This window comes from Panthera uncia, chromosome A2 (assembly GCF_023721935.1).
Source record: "Panthera uncia isolate 11264 chromosome A2, Puncia_PCG_1.0, whole genome shotgun sequence".
Lineage (NCBI taxonomy): Eukaryota > Metazoa > Chordata > Mammalia > Carnivora > Felidae > Panthera > Panthera uncia.
The window spans coordinates 12223577-12244172 of NC_064816.1; the positions used below are offsets into that span (position 1 = coordinate 12223577).

The window sequence follows — 20596 nt, forward strand, 5'->3', positions numbered from 1 at the left end:
CAGAGCCCTGAAAAGGAGCAACGCCAGCTTCTCGCCGTAACGTGGGGAACAAAGGGAAGCCAGATCCAAGAACAGATACCCTCTGTGATCCCATTTAATGTGAAGTTCGAAACCAGGTAAAACTCACCTATCATGACAGAGGTCGGGGCAGGGGAGGGGAGAATCAGCTGGAGAGCCCCAAGAACTGCCAGGAGCTGGGAATGTCCTAGATCCTGACTGGAGTGTCATTGCCCTTGTCAACCTCCACGTTTAACATTTGTGAACTTGACCATGTGTATGTTAAGCCTCAAGAAAAAAAATGTTAAAAAGAGAAAAGAATTGCCAGGGTGAGAAGACAAGGATGTCCATCAGTCCTGAGGGCTAAGGGTTCCATTTTCCCCACAAATGCTATTACTGATGACCTAGAAACAGGCCTGGAGCTGGGTGGGGACAAAGGCAGGAGGGCAGTGACCTTAGTCTTGTGCCTGGGATTTCAGAAATGATCCCCAGATGCTTCATCTCTGGGGAGTTGCTTTCCACATTCCCCATACGAGGGTCCCCAGTCTGGATGACATCATCATGAGACAGGAAATCCTCAGGACTCCAGAACACTCAGAACACCAGCCCCCAGAGTCCTTGGAGAGGACTTTTCCTCCCAAATCAGACACCCTGGTGAAGACACATTCTCACACTTCAGGGCCCTTTAAGACAAACTAGAATTAATTAGCAACAACCATAACTCACAGCCTTGGGCAGAAGGAAGAGCATAGACTTCAGTCAGAAGGTCCTGGGTTCAAGTTCTAACTTAATCAATACACGTGAAGGAATAAATGAATGGTGGAGAGATGGGCTTTTCATCCCCATTCCACAAGGCTTTATTATGCATTTCCAGGATGTTCAGCCTTGTCCTACAAAAGGCTGGGGGTCCAGAGAGGCCTCTGCCTGGCCTGGCCTCCAACGAGCTCCCAGCCTAGTAGGGGAGACGGAGCCTGACAGAGACACTCCCATTCCTATTATTGCTCAAAGCAACAATACAAGAAATCACAGGCAGCCAGGACACAGGGGAGGCAGCTAAGAAGGAGGGACTAGGGTAGAGGAAGTATGCTAGGGCCAAAAGAGAGAGAGGAAGTGGAGTACTAGAACATTAGACAGCACGTGGCCAGTGACTGTTACACACTGACCAGGGAGGAAGTTGGGCTGAACGACCCCAGATAATGAAGGGCAGCAGAAGGCCAATCCTGCTTCCCAGGCCTTTTCACTTCTGTCTTGATTTGTTTTGTATACCTCCAGAGATGGAGGCCTCAGTGCCAAGAGAGACGGCCCAGCCCTCCCTGGGCACAGGCAACTGTCAGAAGGTTTGGTGCAACATGATTTTTTTTTTTTAATTTTTTTTAACGTTTTATTTATTTTTGGGACAGAGAGAGACAGAGCATGAACGGGGGAGGGGCAGAGAGAGAGGGAGACACAGAATCGGAAGCAGGCTCCAGGCTCCGAGCCATCAGCCCCGAGCCCGACGCGGGGCTCGAACTCACGGACCGCGAGATCGTGACCTGAGCTGAAGTCGGCCGCTTAACCGACTGAGCCACCCAGGCGCCCCTCAACGTGATTTTTTTAAAGCAGTGACCACCATAGTTAAAAGGGCTGTGTGCGATTGTTTGGGGAGGAAGGGTTACTACCGACGTGAGGCAGGCAGTCGGCACCTGCTGCAGACTGGATTTAAAATCAGACTCCCCTGGATTCAGCTCTCTACTTAAGGGGCTCATGACTTCATCTCTGCAAGCCTGCTTCTGCTCTGAAACGACCATGATCACATCACCTACCTCATAGGTTTATTCACCGAGCTAATGGAGTAAAATGCCTGACATATAGGTGCAAGCGTGTTACCCTGCGCCAGGGCCCAGAGTGTTCTGGAATGTGTCCCAACCACAAATGTACTTTCCTACCTCTAAAGCTTTGCACGTGCTCTAACTTGCCTCAAATGCTCTTGCCCCACCACTCATACCTAGCAAACTCCTACACATTCCTTAAAGCCCTAGCTGTAAGATACCTCTCTTTTCTCTGTGCAAGCCCTGACCCAGGGACCTAGGGGCATGTGGGCCTGGTTCTAACTGGGCCCACTCTTACGTGATGAGTTCCCTGAGAACAGGTGGTAGGCATGCAGTCAAAGCTTCTTGAATGAACGAATGGATGGATGGATGAATGAATGAATGAATGATCATTTGGGAAGGGTGGCCAAAGTGGAAGCCCAAGAGCCTGCCAGCCACTTCCGTGCCCACGTCCCCAGCTCCCAAGGCCTAAAGGGGCCAGCCGTGGCACACGAGGGGCGAGGGGGCTTCCGGGCGGGGTCTTCGGGTCTTCCGGTACAGCCCCTTTAAGGGGCGGGGCCAGTGGGGTGGGCGCTCGGAGCGTCAGTGCGGCGCGAAGATGGCGGCGGCGGCGGCGGCGGGCCCCGGGGCGACCCAGGCACCGAGCTCGCTGCTGCTCGTGGTGGGCGGCGAGTGCGGGTGCTCGGGGCTGCTTGCTTATGTGCTGGAGGAGCTCGAACGAGGTCGGGTTGGCCTGGGGCCACGGGGTGCGAGAGGCGGGCGCTGCCGCGCGTCTCGGCCCGAGGGTGGGGGGGGGGGGGGGGGGCGGGGCGGGGGGGGGGGAGGCGATGGGCGGCGGCGGGATCCTGGGGGCCCGGAGGCTCGGTCTTCCTCACGGTTAGGCTTACGGCGCGGGCAGAAGCCTTGGGCGCGCACGGAGGAAGCGGTACCCGGGCCTGGATTGGGCTGCCTCGCCCCGCCCCGCCTCGGGTGTAGCCCGGGGACGGGACGGGGGCCCGGGCTTTGGGACCCGCGCGATTGGGCAACACGGGCGACGGCTCCGCTTCCCGCCCAGTGGGCCCGCCGAGGGGAGGGTGGGGTCGCCTCGAAGCCCCGGGTCATAGCAGCTTGGATGTCCCGGAGGGAGGAGCTGGGATGGAGAGACTGGGCCTGGAGCCCCGGGGCCCACTTTCCGTTGCTAATTGGGGTGTGGGTGGGCGCAGCCTGCCCAAGGGATTTGGCATCTGGGGAGATGAATCATGTAGGTGCACCTGCGAGGTTCACCTGCAGCCACTTGGCACAGGCGTCGTGCACCCCACACCGTGTTTGGAGGGCATTCATTCCCCCCCCCCCCATTCAGATGGGCAGGGCCTTCGGTCTGGCGCCTGCAAAATGGAAAGGCAGCGCACATCTCTGCGTCCTTGGGAATGTCGTCGTCTGTGCCCATGTCTTCCCCCACCTCCACCCCGCCCCGTGTGCAAGGATAGTGTGGAAACCACAGGTCCAGCTCTGCCCTCACGGTGCTAATAGTCTGATAGGGTGCAGGATCCGAAGTGGGTGAGGACAAGTTTTAAGCCCCCAGGCTGTCAGGAGTGCTCAGAAGGATGCAGAGCGCTGAGGGCCTGAAGGGTGGGTCGGGAGACAGAGGGAAGGACCTCCTGAGAGTGGGAAGAGCTGGTGCAAAGGCCAGGAGGTGGGAACATTCCTGGCAGGGCAGAAGGGGCTGTGTGACAGTGGTGGGGGTAGGGAGATGATGGAGGGGACCAGATGACTGTTCGGGAGGTGGGGGCTCTTTTGTTGATGTTGTGAATCTTCTCTGTGAAATGCCAAATTAACGCTTTGGGTCCCTTGGTGCGGATGCAGAGAGAACACCAGAGGCACCTTAGGTGGTTCTGAGTCTCCAGGCTGTTGCGTACAGGGGAGGGTTGAGGGGAAGGGGCTGGGACGGCTCCCACCTGCCAGATGCTAGTTAACTGAAATATTGTGGGAGCTGGGGAGCCTAGTTGACTTCCTGCCTCACTTCTCCGGCCACCACCCCCCTTGCCCCCAACAGGCATCCGGTCCTGGGACATTGACCCTGGCATTTGCAGCCTTGATGAGCAGCTCAAGATTTTCGTGTCCCGGCACTCTGCCACCTTCTCCAGCATCGTGAAAGGTGAGACTGGAGACCCCCCCCCCCATGTCCCAGCCGCTCCCCTTCATTGGGCAAGTGTTCTCTGAGTGCCAGCTGTGTGCCAGGCATGGGGGAGGGTTCGGGTATGGCTGTGAACAACCACAGTAACAATACAGCCGAGATCTGTCAAGTTGGAGCAGGGCTGGGCCCCGACCAGCACTGCTAACTCCCTTGGTCTACACGTGGCAGGAACTCGTATTTTTGTCCCCATTTTGCAGATGAGGCAGCTGAGGGGTGGGGGACAGGGAGACCTCCAGGAAGTGGGCTTTGTGGATGAGAGGCATCTGGGGGCTGATGTGTCAAGTGGAGGGAAGGGCCCAGGCAAGGTGAGAAGATATTTGGAAAGTGAGGGGCTGCTGAGTGGGCCTGGAGGGTAGAGTGTGGGCCCCGCGTGGCAGGGACTGTGTATGGTTTGTGGCTGTGACCCCTGTACAGTAGGTGCTCAGTGGATGGGGAGCTGGGAGAGGAGCAAGATTGAGGGAGGGGTTGGGACGCCTGGGCCAGCCCCACACGGCCCAGGATGACCCACAGAACAGAGCAGCTACTGGGCGGGTTCCGGGTATCACCAGCAGCCCCTCTTGCCTCAGCCAGCCCGTTGAGTCACCTCTAGGCCGCTGCAGGAGGGGAAGGAAGTGTCCTTCGCCTCATTGTCCCAGCGGTTCCTGGTGGCTTCCTGACCCCTCGCAGGATTTGGGGGTGGGAAGGGGCTGGAAATCCCATCGGTTCTGTGTGTCCTTGGCGGCCATTTCCTCTCTCTGTGCCTTGGTTTCCCCACCGGAATGGGGCAATATCCGTACATGATGATAAGCGTGTGATAAACTGATAAAGGTTGACCGGTGCCGAAAGGTCCTTGCCTCTCTAGCCTTAGGCCTGGTGCTCCATTTCCGAAACCTCTGGGCTCTGAGGGACAGATGAGGGTTCAGATCCCGGAATCATCCCCACTCCCCTCTTCCTGGCCCATGAGGCCTCCCTGGCGCCATGCTCCCCCATGCTCCCCCATGCTCCCCTCGCTCTAGCCTCACCCGCCACTTCCTGATCCTCACTTGGAGCCCAGTCCTGCCTCAGAGCCCTTGCCCATGGTTTGCCCTCCTCCTGGTGTACCTCGTTGGCCCTGGGCTCTGGCTCCTTACCTATATGGGGTGACAGTGACGTCCCCCATAGGGCTGACTGCTGTGAATTGGGGCCTGTAAGCAGGGATGGCCTTGTTGTCACTGTTTCCGATGTGAGGCCTGCCAACGCTGGTTTCCTGTTCTGGCCTCATCCTGACCCGCAGCTCTACCACGCGCCTGTTGATTCTCAGATGACCCCCTGGCTGGGGTTTCCTGGAAGCATAGTCCTGGAGGGGCTTGTGGCTGCCTGGGGTCACACAGGGAGGCAGGGCTCGACACCGGGACCGCCTGACCCTGTGCACAAGGCCCAGCCCCAAACTCACAGAGCCCGATACCCCCACAGGCCAGCGGAGCCTGCACCACCGCGGAGACACCCTGGAGACACTGGTCCTCCTGAATCCATCAGACAAGTCCCTGTGTGACGAGGTAGGGAACAGTCATCCGCAGGGGGCAGGCTGTCGGGACCGGCACCATCCCAAGTCCTGACTTCCTGCGTCCCTGACTTTGTGCCGTTTGAAATTCTCTTGACACTCAGCGGCCTCACCCCCTCCTTCAGGAAGTCTCCCTGGACGGCCTCAGCTTCAGCTTGTCACCCCCTCGGAGGTGACGGTGGGAGGAACAGGTGAAGTCAGGAAAGACTGGAGTTTGCGAGGAAGGTCTGGAGGCAGGAAGGCAGGACTCAGCTGACGTTTGCATCTCGTGCCTCCCTCGCTAGCTGGGCCCCCCCAGGAGTTGTCTGAATTGACTTTTTTTTTTTGTTTTTTTTGTTTGTTTTGTTTTTTAGTTTATTTATTTATTTAGAGAGAGAAAGTGCGTGAGAGCACAGAAGGGGCAGAGAGGGGGAGAGAGAGAATCCCAAGCAGGCTCTGTGCCGTCAGCTAAAACGAAGAGTCGGACGCTTAACAGACTGAGCCACCCTGGAGCCCCGAATTGACTTCCTAATCCTTCTAATTTATGGACAGCTTATGCCCTTCTCCTAGTTACCCATAGGAAAAATGAACAAGATGAAGCCCAGGACGCCCCTCTAGAGACCCCGGTATAGGTGGATTCCTCTGATCAAAAATGCTCTGTTTTGTTCCCTCAAGGAGCTCTGAAGGAGATAGAGCCAGACACAGATACACTCTTCTCCATGGCCTTGAGGCTGGGCCAGAGAGAGAGTGGGCTCCAGGGAATCCAGAAAGGGTATGGTGGGCTTCTAGGAGGAGGAGGCCCCGGAGCCTGGCTTTGTAGGAAGAGCAGCAGGAATTTGTTGGGGGAAGGGTGTTGGGCTCAGCAGGAGGCCCGGAGGGTACCCTGCCAGCTTCTAGTTGAGTACTGGGGTGGGGACAGGGATTCGGGTGGTTGTATGGAGATTTGGGGCTGGGAGCCATCTCAAAGCAGGGTGTAGGCCTTGTCGCGGCACAGAGTGGGGCCTTTAACAGTCTCCCCCTTCCTCAGCTCCGGAACCTTCTGCTGGACCCTGCCCCTCATAAGCTGCTGGTATTGGCTGGGCCCTGCCTGGAAGGGACAGGGGAGCTGCTGCTCCAGACGGGGGGCTTCTCGCCCCGCCACTTCCTCCAGGTCCTGGGGGACAAAGAGGTAAGCCGCCTCCTCCTCGTCTTGCTTCCCCTGGCTCTGAGTTCGGGCCGTGTGGCCCTAGTGACCTGTCCCTCTCTGCACCCCATCCCTTCCTCTGTGGAGCAGCAGCACTGACACATGCCCCTCCCATCGTCGGGCCCCAGTTCCCTCACCCACGACGGCGTGTGGTTTGAGGCTGGGCCTGTAGATCAGCAGACATCCCAGAGACCTCAAGCGGCACCCCAGCTTCCAGGTCCCAGCTGGGTAGGGTCCTTTCTAAAGTCCTTCGTCCGGGTGTGGCAAATGAACAAAGCCAGCCGATAAACCACCTTTTCCCGTTGTAGAGAGTGAGGTGACGACGGTGAGCTAAAAAGCAGAGGTGGGGAGCATGGAAGGTGTCCCTGCAGGGAGCTGTGCTGTAGAGAACAGCAAGCGCAGAGGCCTTGGGGCAGGGAGAGTGGGAGGGGAGGGGAGGGGAGGGAAGCAGGTGGTGAGTCAGGAGCATGTGTCTCTGCGGACCGTGGGGATGGCTGGGATTTGTCGTAATGGTGACGAGGGTCGGCCAAAGGACTCTCCCAGCCCCAGGAATCAAGGTGGAGGGGCCCTTGCCCACTTTTCCCGAGGCGCTGGGTGTTGCCCGGCTCCAGGGGGCTTCTTAACCGTCACCCCCGCCCCTCTGTAGATCCGGGATCTTCTGGCGTCCGCACCCCCACCTGCAGACCTGCCGAAGCTCACCATCACCTGCCCAACCTTCGGTGACTGGGCCCAGCTGGCACCTGAGGTGCTGGGCCTCCAGGGCGCGCTCCGGGTGCAGTGGAACCCACCCGTGCAGCTGCCGGCTTCCGAGGGCCTGCGCCAGTTCCTGGAGTACGTGGCCGAGTCGCTGGAGGCCCCGTCTCCCTTTGAGCTGCTCGAGCCGCCAGCGTCCGTGGGCTTCCTCAGGCTCGCCCGGCCTTGCTGCTACATCTTCCCCGGCGGCCTCGGCGACGCCGCCTTCTTCGCCGTCAATGGCTTCACCGTGCTGGTCAACGGTGGCTCCAACCCCAAGTCGAGCTTTTGGAAGCTGGTGCGGCACCTGGACCGGGTGGACGCCGTGCTGGTGACCCACGCCGGCGCCGACAGCCTCCCGGGCCTCAACAGTCTTCTGCGGCGCAAGCTGGCCGAGCGAGACGAGGCGGCGGCCGGCGGGGGCTCCGGGGACGACAGGCTCCGCAGGCTCATCTCCCCCAACCTGGGGGTCGTGTTCCTCAACGCCCGCGTGGCCATCTCGCGTCTGGTGAGCGGCGAGGACGAGGCGGAGCTGGCCCTGAGCCTCTTGGCCCGGCTGGGCATCGCGCCCCTGACTCTGAACCGCGGGCCGCTCCCGGCCGAGCCCACCGTGCTCTTTCAGAAGATGGGCGTGGGCCGGCTGGACATGTATGTGCTGCACCCGCCCGCGGCTGGTGCTGACCGCTCGTCGGCCTCCGTGTGCGCCCTGCTAGTGTGGCACCCTGCGGGCCCCACCGAGAAGGTGGTGCGCGTGCTGTTCCCCGGCTGCACACCTCCCGCCCGCCTCCTGGATGGCCTGGTCCGCCTGCAGCACCTGGGGTTCTTGCGAGAGCCTGTGGTGACCCCCCAGGACCTAGTGGGGCCTCGGCGAGCGGAGAGCAAGGAAAGCGTGGGCTCCCGGGACAGCTTAAGAAGAGAAGGCCGGACGACGGCACCGGCCAGGCCTGCCCCGGAGCGCCCTGTGGGGGCCCGGAAGGACCCGCCTCGAGTCGAGGCCCCCCGCAGGGCTGAGAAAGAAGCCAGGCTCCCCCGGGAGGTGAAGAAGGACCCCAAGCCAAGCGTCCCTCGGACCCAGCCCCAGGAGGTGCGCCGGGCAGCCTCCGCTCCGGTCAGCGTGAAGAAGGCGGGTGCCCAGGCCGCCCCCAGGCCCCGCAGGGCACCCAATATCCCCCGCCCGGGCGTCCCGCCGGCGGAGAACGGGCCCCACAGCCCCCCCAGCTTCCGCTGTGGAGAGGCCAGCCCGCCGCCGCCAGAGGCCTGCGGCTCCCCTGCCCCCCAGCTGGTGGCCACCCCCAGCCAGGAGAGCAGCCTGGAGCTGGGGCTGAGCCCGGCCGGGGAGGACGGCGGCACCTTGGAGGAGAAGACGCTGGAGCTGCTTTTGGGTGCCAGCACCCCCCGGCCGCGCACACCCTCGCCTACTGGAGCCCACCAGGGCCCGGCGGAGGGCAGCGGGCGGCTGTCGCTGAGCCCGCTGCGGGGCGGGGAGGCTGGGCCGGATGCCTCGCCCACGGTGACCACACCGTCACTGCCTGCCGAGGTGGGATCCCCGCACTCCACGGAGGTGGACGAGTCCCTGTCCGTCTCCTTCGAGCAGGTGCTGCCGCCACCGCCTGCCGCCGCGGGCGACGCTGGGCTGAGCCTCCCCCTCCGCGGCCCCCGGGTACGGCGATCGGCCTCCCCGCACGACGTGGACCTGTGCCTGGTGTCACCCTGTGAGTTTGAGCACCGGAAGGCCGTGCCCGTGGCGCCCGCGCCCGCGTCCCCAGGCAGCTCTGATAGCAGCGCCCGGTCCCAGGAGCGGGCGGGGGCCCCGGGAGCTGAGGAGACCCCACCCACCTCCGTCAGCGAGTCCCTGCCCACCCTGTCTGACTCGGACCCCCTGCCTGCCGCCCCCGGCATCGCGGACTCGGATGAAGACATGGAGGGCGCAGGGGTCCCTCGCCGTGACCCGCTGCCCGAGCCCCTCAAGTTCCCCCCGCCGCTGCCCACCCCGCCCGGCATCTGCATGGTGGACCCCGAGGTGCTGCCCCCTGAGCAGGCCCGGCTGACGGAGGGCCACGGCCGCACCCGGAAGTCCGGGGTTCGCCCTCACCCCAGCACTGCCGCCTCCAAAGCCACTCCCGCGACCACTGCCAAAACCAAGGGACTGGCCGGTGGAGACCGGGCCAGTCGGCCCCTCGGCACCCGGAGCGAGCCCAGTGACAAGGGAGGTCGGGCACCCCTGTCCAGAAAGTCCTCGGTCCCCAAGACGACCACTCGGGGCCCATCCGGTAAGTACCCAGGGGCTGGAGGCCTACAGCAGGGTTACCGGCCCAAGTCTTTGTTCCCTGTTTGCTGTGTGGCCTCAGCCACGCCTGCCACCCTCTCTGGGCGTCAGTTTCTCCTACAAAATGGAAGCTCTGGCTCGCTTGTAATTCCGAGGCATTCAAGCAGTGCCACCCACGGAAGCATAATGTGAGCACATCTGTCATCATGAGGTCGCTAGTGCCACAGCGAGTAGAAACGGGTGAAATTAATTTTAATAGTATATTTAACCTGTTTGCGTAGAGATTCCCAAGCCCCCCACCACCAGGCTCAGTGTTGCAGTCAGGACTCGGGATGCAGTCCTACTCCTGGCTCAGCTGTGTTGGAGCAAAAGGATACAGAAGGGAATCGGCAAAGAGAAGGGGCACGGGGAGGGGGGCTCCTGGGGGGGGGGGGGCAGGCACAGGCTTGTAGAGTCGTCTCCCAGTGTGGTCCCACCGTGTGCTTAATGCCCGAGCAGCGTGCCCTGGTGACCCATACGAGGTGGTGTCCACCAGGGATGCTCGTTAGAGACTGAGCGCCCAGGGTGTTGCTGGTCGCGTTGGCACCCTCTGCCTGACATGTGCCAACATCCCAGACTCCTCAGCAAGGGTGAAGCAGGCGTTCAGCCTGAGCCACGCTGCTGCGGAGCAAACAGGCGCGGTGAGCCACTCTTGTCCCTTAGGGGTGGGAACCTTTCTGAAATCCAGGCTCCCCAGACTCCAGCCAGGGCCACCCCGTAAGCAGACCTATCTAAGGATAGCAGTTTTAGGTACGCTGCGGTAACTTTTCTTCCCGGTCTTCCTCAGTTGTGATGAGATCTCTTAACAGGACATTTACCACCTTAGCCGTTGCTAAGTGCACAATTCCGTAGCGTTAAGTACGTTCGCATTGCTGTGCAACCAGCCCCACCAATTGGTCTCCAGGGCTCCTTTTTCTCTTGCAAAACTGAAACTCTGTCCCCATTAAAAAACGAATTCCCATTCCTCCTCTCCCAATCCCTGGCACCCTCTGGTTCTGCTTTCTGTTTCTATGAATCTGACTCCTCTAGGGACCTCCTGCAAGTGAAATCATACTGTATTTATCTTTTGTGACTGGTTTATTTCACTTAGTATCATGTCTCCGTGGTCCATTCACGTTGTAGCCTGTGTCATAATTCTCTTCCCCTTTTTTTCGTTTTTAAGAATTTCCTTCCTTTTTAAGGCTGAATAATACCGTGTTGCACGGATGGACCAAATTTTGTTTATCCGTTCACCCACGGATGGACTCTTGGGTTACTTCTGCCTTTTGGCTACTGTCGAATGATGCTGGTATGAACGTGACTGGACAGATATCTCATGGGGACCTTACTTTCAACTCTTTGGGGTATATTCGCAGAAGTGGGATTGCTGGATCACACGGTAATTACATTTTTGAGTTTTTAAGGAACCACTATGCTGTTTTCGACAATGGCCGTACCGTTTTACATCAATGCCACCAGCCGTGCAAAGAAGGTTCCAGTTTCTCCACATCCTCGCCAGCACTTGTTATTTTTTGAGTAGCCACCTGATGCGTGTGAGGTGATACCTCGTGGTGGTTTCGATTTACGTTTCCCGAATTAATGATGTTGAGCATCTTTTCATGTGCTGTCGGCCATTTATATACCTTTTCTGGAGAAATGTCTGTTCAGGTCTTTTGCCCCTTTTTGAATCGGGTAGTCTTTTTGCTGTTGGGTTATGAGAGTTCTGTATATATTGTGGATATTAACCCTTTGTCAGGTATATGATCTGCAAATACTTTTTTCCCATTCTGTGGGGTTGCCTTTTTATTCTGTTGATCGTGTTCTTCGCCCAGAAGTTTGTAATCGTCATAAAATCCAGTTCGGCTTTTTTTTTTCTGCCTGTGCTTTTGTTGTCACATCCAAAAAATCATTGCTAAATCCAGTCGGGTGAAGCTTTTGCTTTGTTCTAAGAGTTTTATGGTTTTAGCGCTCACATTTTGTTCCCAGGATAAATTGAGTTAATTTTTGTCCGTGGTGCCGAATAAGGGTTCAGTTTCATTGTTTTGTATGTAGACCTCCGATTTTCCCAGCACCATTGGTTGAAAAGACGGTCCTTTCTCCTCTGATGGTCTCGGCATCGTTGTCAGAAATCATCTCATCACATACGTGAGGGTTTATTTCCGGGCTTTCTGTTCCGTTGGCCTATCATGTGTCCGTCTTTATGTCAACACCACGCTGTCTTGATTACTGTCCCTTTACCATAAGTTTACAGATCAGGAAGTGTGAGTCCTCCAACTTTGTTCTTCAACATTGTCTTGCCTCCTGGAATCCCTTGAGATTCCATATGAATTTTAGGATGGTTTTTCTATTTCTGCCAAAAGCCATCGCTGGCACTTTGATCGTGACAGCACCGAATCTGTAGTTTGCCTCAGGTAGTGTCAACGGCTTGGCGGATATTAAGTCTCCTAATCCACAAATATGGGATGTCCTTTCCGTGAGTTTCTACGTTTTCGTTTCTTTCAGCGGTGTTTTTTAGTTTTCGTATATTTTGTTTTCTTGGCTAAATTAATCCCTAAGTATCTTATTCTATGTTAATACTATTGTAAAGACAGTTGTTTTCTTAGTTTCCTTTTCAAATCGTTCACCATTAGCATATAGAAGCATAATTGGTTTGTGTGTGTTGGTTTTGTGTCCAGCTACTTTGCCGAATACATCTATCCTAACAGATTGTGTGTGTGTGTGTGTGTGTGCGTGTGCACATCATCTTAGACTTTTCTGCACGTAAGAGCGTGTCATCTGTGATCAGAGATAACTTTAATTTTTTCTTTTCTAATGTAGATATCTTTTCTTTTTCTTGCCTGATTGCTCTGGCTAGCACTTCTAGTACTGTGTTGACTCTAAGTGGCAAAAGCCAACATTCTTGCCTTGTTCCTGCTCTTAGAAAAAAAGCTGATAGTCTTTCTCCATTGGGTATGATGTGAGCTGTGAGTTTTTCATACATGGCTCGTGTTTTGTTGAGGCAGTTTCATGCTATTCATAGTTTGTTGGGGGTTTTTATCACGAAAGAGTGTTGAATTTTGTCAAATGCCTTTCTGCGACAGTTGAAATGATTGCGTTGTTTTATTCATTCTGTTAACGTGGTCTATTATATTGATTTTTCTTTTCCTTTTAAGACTTTTTTTTTTTTAAATTTTTTTTAACGTTTATTTATTTTTGAGACTGAGAGAGACAGAGCATGAACAGGGGAGGAGCAGAGAGAGAGGGAGACACAGAATCTGAAACAGGCTCCAGGCTCTGAGCTGTCAGCACAGAGCCCGACACGGGGCTCGAACTCACAGACCGTGAGATCATGACCTGAGCTGAAGTCAGACGCTTAACCGACCAAGCCACCCAGGTGCCCCTAAGACTTTATTTTTAAGTAATCTCTACACCCAACGTGGGGCTCAAACTCACAACCCTGAGCTCAAGAGTCACATGCTCTACCTACCAAGCCAGCTAGGCGGCCCATACGTGTGTGTGTGTGTGTGTGTGTGTGTGTGTGTGTGTGTATACACATACATACATACTTTTTTTTTTTTTTTAAGATTTCATTTTTTGGAGTGTCTGGGTGGCTCAGTCGGTTAGGTGTCTGCCCATGAGGTCATGATCTCACAGTCCGGGAGTTCAAGCCCCACACTAGGCTCTAGCTGGGAGCCTGGAGCCTGTTTCAGATTCTGTGTCTCCCTCTCTCTTTCTGCCCCTCCCTGCTTGCACTCTGTCTCTGTCTCTCAAAAATAAATAAACATTAAAAAAATGTTTTTTAATTTCATTTTTAAATTAATGTGGCTATATTGATTTTTCATATGTGGAACCATCCCTGCATCCCAGGGATTCCCACTTGACCACAGTGTCTGATCCTTTTAATATGCTGCTGAATTTGGCTCGCTAATATTTGTTGAAGATTTTTGCATCAAGGTTCATAAGGGATATTGGTCTGTAGTTTTCTTTTCTTCGTAGTGTCTTTGTCTGACCTTGGTATCAGGGCAACACTGGCCTCCTAGAATGAATTAGGACGTGTTCCCTGCTCTTCAGTATTTTTGGAAAAGTCAGAGAGGGATCGATGTTAGTTCTTCTTTAAATGTTTGGTAGAAACTTAGGCTCAGGAGGATTTTGATTACTGATTCAATCTCCTTACTAAGGATAGATCTGTTTAGCTTTTCTGTTTCTTTGTGATTCAGTCTTTGGTAGGTTTTGTGTTTCTGGGCATTTGTATGTTTCTTCTTGGTTATGCAGTTTCTTGGTTGTACAGCTGTTCAGAGTACTCTCATCATGCTTTTTATGTCTGTAGAGTAGGTAGTAGTGTCCCCCTCTTATTTCTGAGCTTATCAATTTGAGTCTTCTCGCTTTTTTCTTAGTCTAGCTAAAAGCCTGTCAGTTTTGTTAATCTTTTTTTTTTAATTTTTTTTAACGTTTATTTATTTTTGAGACAGAGAGAGACAGAACATGAATGGGAGAGGGTCAGAGAGAGAGACACACACAGAATCCGAAACAGGCTCCAGGCTCTGAGCTGTCAGCACAGAGCCCGACGCGGGGCTTGAACTCACCGACCGCGAGATCGTGACCTGAGCCGAAGTCAGACGCTCAACCGACTGAGCCACCCAGGCGCCCCCGGTTTTGTTAATCTCTTTGAAGGACCAACTCGTGGTTTTGTTGGTTATCTTTTGTGTTTTTCATTCTCAATTTAAAAAAAAATTTTCTTTAACGTTTATTCATTTTTGAGAGACAGAGACAGCGCATGAGCGAGGAAGGGACAGAGAGTGAGGGAAACACAGAATCCAAAGCAGACTCCAGGCTCTGAGCTGTCAGCACAGAGCCCGATGCGGGGCTCAAACTCAAGAACTGCGAGATCATGACCTGAGCCAAAGTCGGACGCTCAACTGACTGAGCCACCCAGGCACCCCTCTATTCTCAATTTTTAAAATCTCTGCTCTAATCTTTATCATTTCCTCTCCTCTGTTAGCTTCAGATTTACTTTTGTTGTTTTCTGGTTCCTTAGGTTAATAGTTAGGTTGTTGCATGGAGATCTTCTTTTTTAATATAAACATTTATACATAGAAACTTGCCTTTTATCTCTGCTCTCTCTCAAAGAGATTCTCTTTCAGCAGTTGGACTGTTCATGTGTCTCAATGTGTGTCATCCTACTTGGAATTTGTTGAGCTTCTTGGACGTTTCCTAACGCCATTCATCAAACATGGGAAGTGTGGGGCCATCATTTCTTCAAATAATCATTCTGCCCCTTTCCTCCTGGGACTCCACATGTGTATGTCGGCCCTCTCGATGGTGTCTCACAAATCCCTCACGCTGCCGTTCACTTTCTTCGGTCCTTATTTCTCCCTGTTCCTCGAACTTGGTAATTGCTATTGTCCTATCAGAAATCACTGTTCACATCATGAATTGAATTCCTCTGGTGAATTTTTCATTTCGGTTATTGTACTCTTTAGCTGCAGGATCTTCTTTTGGTTTATTGTTAAATTTTCTCTGCCCTTAGTGATGTTTCTGTTTTTATTCACACAACGTTTTCTTGCCATGTCTTCCTTTCTGTGAGCATTTTTAAGTTGGTTTAAAGTCTTTGTTCAGTAAGCCCACCATCTGGCCTTTCTCAGGAGTGGTTTCTGTTGATTTTTTTTTCTTTTTCTTTTTCTTTTTTTTTTTTTTTTACCTTGGGCTATACTTTTCCTGTTTCTTTGTTCGCCTTGTGATTTTTGCTGTTGTTGAAAACTGGACATTTGAGTTTAATAATGTGTTAACTCCAGAGATCCAAATCTCCCCCTTCCCCAGGGGGAAGGTTTGTGTGGCTTAATTTTTTTTTTTTTTTATGTTTATTTTTGAGAGAGACAGAGTGTGAGCGGGGGAGGGGCAGAGAGCGAGAGGAAGACACCGAATCTGAAGCAGGTTCCAGGCTCCGAGCTGTCAGCCCAGAGCCCGACGCGGGGCTCGAACCCACAAGCCGCGAGATCATGACCTGAGCCGAAGTCAGACGCTTAACCGACTGAGCCACCCAGGCGCCCTTTCTTTGTTTAATTATCATGTGCTGTTTCTGTTTTCATGAGCCTGCACCTTTCTGGGTGTGTGTGGTGATTTTCCCAAATCTCCCATATATATAGTGGCTTTTTTTTCTTTTTATTAAGTTTTTAATTTTAATTCCAGTATAGTTAACAGCTATGTGAGTTTCAGGTGTAGAGGATAACGATTCCATGCGTTGGCTTTTGAACGGCTTAGTCCTTACGTGTCTGGCTCCTTAAAAGGGGAAAAAGTGAAAAATGAAGTGGGGAGGGGTAGATGGGAGAAAAGGAGAAAAAAATGTTCCCGTTCTCTCGATCTCCTGGAAGTCAGGGAGAGGCTGCCAGCACGACTCTTGTCTGGAAGGGGAGATGGATTCCCGGTGCTTCCCAGCTGCACCGTCATCCCCCGGGTCCTCCTGCCGAGTTCATACTCTGTACGCGTGCTATGATCGCAGAATATTCCAACATGCCGTCAGTATGAAAGATGACTAGCTAATTCCCCTTCTCGTGGCCACGCTGAGTCTTGGGTGCCTGGTGTGTGCTTTGCACCGAACCCCAGCTCGTGTCAGCTCGTCCCTGCCACGTTCCAGTGCTCGGTGACCACGGCGGAGGGCACTGCGGGCCTGGAAGTACCGGGGGTGGTGGGAAAGCAGCGGTGATGACTTGAGCTGGTGTCCCCGAGTGCTTGCTCACCGGTTGCAGGTGCCTTGGTGGCCCTGCCCTCCGGAAGCTGACCGATGTCCCAGGCTTCTCTCGCCCCATGGCTTGTCATTAGTTCCCAGCCTCGGTGCCCCCCGGAGCTGCCCCCTCTTATCCTCGTTGGGCACTTGCCGGGAGAGGCACCTGCTGGGCCCCTGTGAGCTTTAGCAGCTCAGGGGTCCCCAGCCCAGAGTGGCTACCCAGGCCTGTGGCCGAGGCTGGCACCTGGAGGCTGGGAGTCATCCGAGCCCGTGTGTGCCTGGGCTCCTTCTCCCACTGCCTCGGACAGACTGACCCTCTGCTAGTGTCAGCAGACTGTGTCTTAAAAGGGCCAGAGGGTAAACGTTGCCAGCTTTGCAGGCCAGGTGGTCTCTGTCCCAACAACTCGACTCCGTGCCGCGGCAGAACAGCAGCTTCGTATGGAACCCAAAGGGCGTTCCGGTAAAACTGTGTTTACAAAAGCAGGCGCTGCTGTAGTTGGCTGGTCCCTGCCCTACCCCGTCCTCCTGTCCTGCGGCCTCTGCCCATGTTCCCCTTGTCTGGCTGTTCCGCCTCTGCTGCTCCTGTCTCCCTTGGGCTCATCACGGCCATGGCGGCTTTCTCTTCTTGAGACTTAAGATCCTCACCGCCACTGTTCCCAGCTATGAGTGAGGGATGCCGCCTGCCCAAAGCTAGGGGATTCACTCACCCCGCAAATGCCACGGCAGCCCTCTGGGCCCACGCCCTGAGCCAGGCAGTGTTTACGGTCCAAAGATGTCAAGCATCTGGCCAGTTTCCTGTGCCTCAGATCCCGATTTGTCCTCAATTGATTATGATTATGAGACACTCGCCTGGGACCGGTGGCCTCATTCCCCTTTGCATAAGCTCTAGGTTCAGGGCCACGGATGAGGCTCTGAAAGCAATGCCACGTCCAGTCTCCCTCTTGCAATTCTGTCCTTCCCACACCCACTCTGTCTCCCCGTTGCCCTTGGGGGCAGGGATTTTTGTCTGTCTGGGTCACTGGCACGTCCCCAGTGCCTAATGCCCGGGAGGACTTGATAAATGCCCTTTGAGTAATTGAGCAGATGGATGCTGCAGAAGCAGCAGATTGTTCTAGATACTGGCTGCCTTGGGAGCTGAAGCTCTAAAACCCCGTCTTTCTGGAAGCCCTCCCTGATTGCCTCCTCCTACCCTCCTTACCTCTGGCCCTGGGTATGTCTGTGTCCAGGGACCAGCCAGGGAGGGTCCAAGCACTGAGGATACGGCCAGGGGTCTTTGCAGAGTTCGTTGAGTAACTTCCCGTGCCAAGGAGAGCTTTAAGATAGATCAGGCCTCCTCCTTGAGGAGGGAGCCACTCAGAGAGATGTAGACAGAGGTGGGAGCCCCTTCCCAGGCCCTGGGTCCCAGGAGCTCAGGTCTGACCCCATCCTTCTTGCCCGCAGGGTCAGCTGGCAGCCGACCAGGTGGGTCAGCAGCCCCTCCCGGCTCCCCCGTCTACCTCGACCTGGCCTACCTGCCCAGCGGGAACAGCGCCCGGCTGGTGGACGAGGAATTCTTCCGAAGGGTGCGTGCGCTCTGTTACGTCATCAGCGGCCAGGACCAGCGCAAGGAAGAGGGCATGAGGGCTGTCCTGGACGCACTGCTGGCCGGCAAGCAGCAATGGGACCGTGACCTCCAGGTGCGTGACCACCCCGGGGCCCCAGACAGTCTTGGCACGAGGTCGGGCCGCACACCTCCTGGCGTGTTCCTGTTGAACTTAGTCCTGGGAGGTCTGTGTGACCTTCACCCGCCCACAGAAGAGGGAGTGGGGCTCAGAGAGCCCGAGCTGTGTCCCCAAGGCCACAGAAATGAAGGCAGGTTCACGGGTCCCACCAGCTCTCAGGACTCTGTTCCCGTTGTCCCCTCCGTCTGTCTGGAGCAGCCTGGATGAGGGTGCAGGACGGGCCCGGTTTGATCCGCTTCCCTGACTCCTGGGCTCTTAACCATCCCAGTCACGAGAATTGGCCAGGAGGAATAGGCGAGGTGTCCACGTAGCTGCGAAAGTTGAGAATTGATCCTGTGGGCTGGGGCTGTCCCCCAAGGAAGCCTTGAAGCACATCCTTGAAGGGTGACGCAAGTCTGGCTTGAAGGTGCCTGGCCACCCATTCGGCGTGTGAGATGCCGACGCCCAGCCTCAGGGAGCATGCGCGGCCCCTGTCCCCACCCCACCCCCCCGTGTCCCCTCCCACCCCACAGCTTGTCGGGAGCCAGGACGGAGGGTTCCGGGCACTGGGCAGAGGTAGGGCAAACTCGGTGTGTCCCAGGGAGGAGCCGGAGAGGGGCCCGGGTCCTTTGGGTGCCGTGGGGACAGGAAAGGACCTCAGGGATGGGCGGGTACAGACATCCAGGCGAGAGCTAAGGGAAGCGGAGCAGAGAAGAAGGGTCTCAGATGCCGGGGGTGGAGCAGGGGCCTGGGCCCAGAGGTCACAGGTGCTCCCCCTCACCGTCAGCCCGTCTGTCCCACCCACAGGTGACCCTGATCCCCACCTTCGATTCCGCGGCCATGCACGAGTGGTACGAGGAGACACATGCCCGGCACCAGGCGCTGGGCATCACCGTGCTGGGCAGCAACAGCACCGTGTCCATGCAGGACGAGGCCTTCCCCGCCTGCAAGGTCGAGTTCTAGCTCGGCGCCTGACACCCGCCCCCGCGGCCCGGCATCCGCCCCGACCCTGAGATTCACCTGCGTCACAAATAAACCAGGTACTCCACCCGGCTGTGGCCTCAGTTCCTTCCGCTGGCGGGAGACTTGGCAGCCTCCGGGACGGTCATCGCCGCCGTGTCGGCCCCCAGGTCAGGCGTGCTCCGGCCTCCGTGTCGCAGGCCGGAAAACCCAGGCCCGGGGAGGGGGTGTGCCTTTCCGGTAGTGACCGCCGACAGCCGGTGCCCGCCGCTGACCGCGGCCCTCCGGCCGGACCCGGCAAGCATGAGAGGCCGATTTTTACTGGCGGGGAAGCTGGAACCCCTGAGGGCAGCCGGACTCCACTCTGCCACACAAACCAGCCAGGGACAGGGTGAGACTGGAACCCCAGGCTCTGTGCTCCAAAGCGATAGAACAGGCCACTCTCCGTTCCTAGAGATACCTCATGCTCGTGGCAGGAGAGTCACATGCCACAGGGAGGTCTTAGAGGAGAACCTGAAACCCAGAGATTACAAAACATCCATTCCCGAAGAACCCCTTGCCTGCTCTCTGCACGCGTGGAGATAACCTAGCTAGAACATTAGACGAGGTGCCACGCATCCTGGGTTGAACGGCGACCCGAAAAGCATACGTCTGAGCCCTGACACCTGATATCTGTGAGTGTGACTGTGTCTGGAGAAAGGGATTTTCAGATGCAGTTAAGCGAAGGCTCTTGAGATTCTCTGGATGGGCCCTAAATCCAATGACGCGTGTCCTTATAAGAGACAGAGGAGGTGACACAGAGGGGAAGACCACGCGGACGTGGAGCCAGAGACTGGGGTGATGGGGTGATGGGGCCACAGCCGAGGAATGCTGCAGCCCCAGAAGCTGGTGAGGAGTGATTGTCCCCTAGAACTTTCTGAAGGAACCGACCCTGTGCACACCTTGATTTCAGAGCTGGGCCTCCAGAACTGCAAGAATGAACTGTTGTGTGTGGGACCTTGTGACGGTCCCGGGAGATGTTCTGAGCCGGTCGGCACACGGCTCGCTTCCCTGGACACGGCGGCCTGAGTCCCTGTGCGTGGCCACGTAGGTGTCCTGGTACAGACTCCTTCCTCCGGCCGTCTCGGGCCCCAGCTCGGCGCGTCCAGGCTGCTGTGGCACGATACCAGGCGGCTTCCCCGACAGACGCTTCCTTCCCGCAGCTCCGGAGGCTGGACGGTGGAGACCAGGGTGCATCAGGGTGCCAGGGGTCTGCCGAGGGCGGGCCCTCCGGCTTCCAGATGGCTGCCTTCTGGCTGTGTCCCCGCGTGGACGGGGAGGGGGCGTGGGGGCACATCCTCTCACGGCCCCTCCTTCGGCAGCACCAACCCCGGGATGGGACCCCACCCCCCTGGCCTCCGCGACCTAACGCTCTCCCGAAGCGCCCCCCCCACCTCCAGACACCATCACGAAGGGGAGTGGGGCTCATGTATAGGAAATGAGGGGGTGTTTTGCACTAGTTAGGGCTCAGCTGATCGATGACGAGTGTCGTGGTTGGACTGGCCTTTGTGGTTCTGCTTAC

The 20596-nt window shown here is 56.2% G+C and overlaps 1 protein-coding gene across 1 annotated transcript; it reads left to right on the forward strand.

Annotated features, from left to right (window-relative positions):
- Positions 1 to 2397: 2397 nt before the first annotated feature.
- Positions 2398 to 19128, forward strand: MAP1S (microtubule associated protein 1S). The gene is made up of 7 exons (XM_049640196.1): positions 2398 to 2527; positions 3838 to 3939; positions 5410 to 5492; positions 6504 to 6644; positions 7306 to 9661; positions 17816 to 18051; positions 18883 to 19128. The coding sequence occupies exons 1-7, from the start codon at positions 2404 to 2406 to the stop codon at positions 19036 to 19038; spliced, it is 3198 nt and encodes a 1065-aa protein (XP_049496153.1). The 5' UTR covers positions 2398 to 2403; the 3' UTR covers positions 19039 to 19128.
- The last annotated feature ends 1468 nt before the right edge of the window (positions 19129 to 20596 follow it).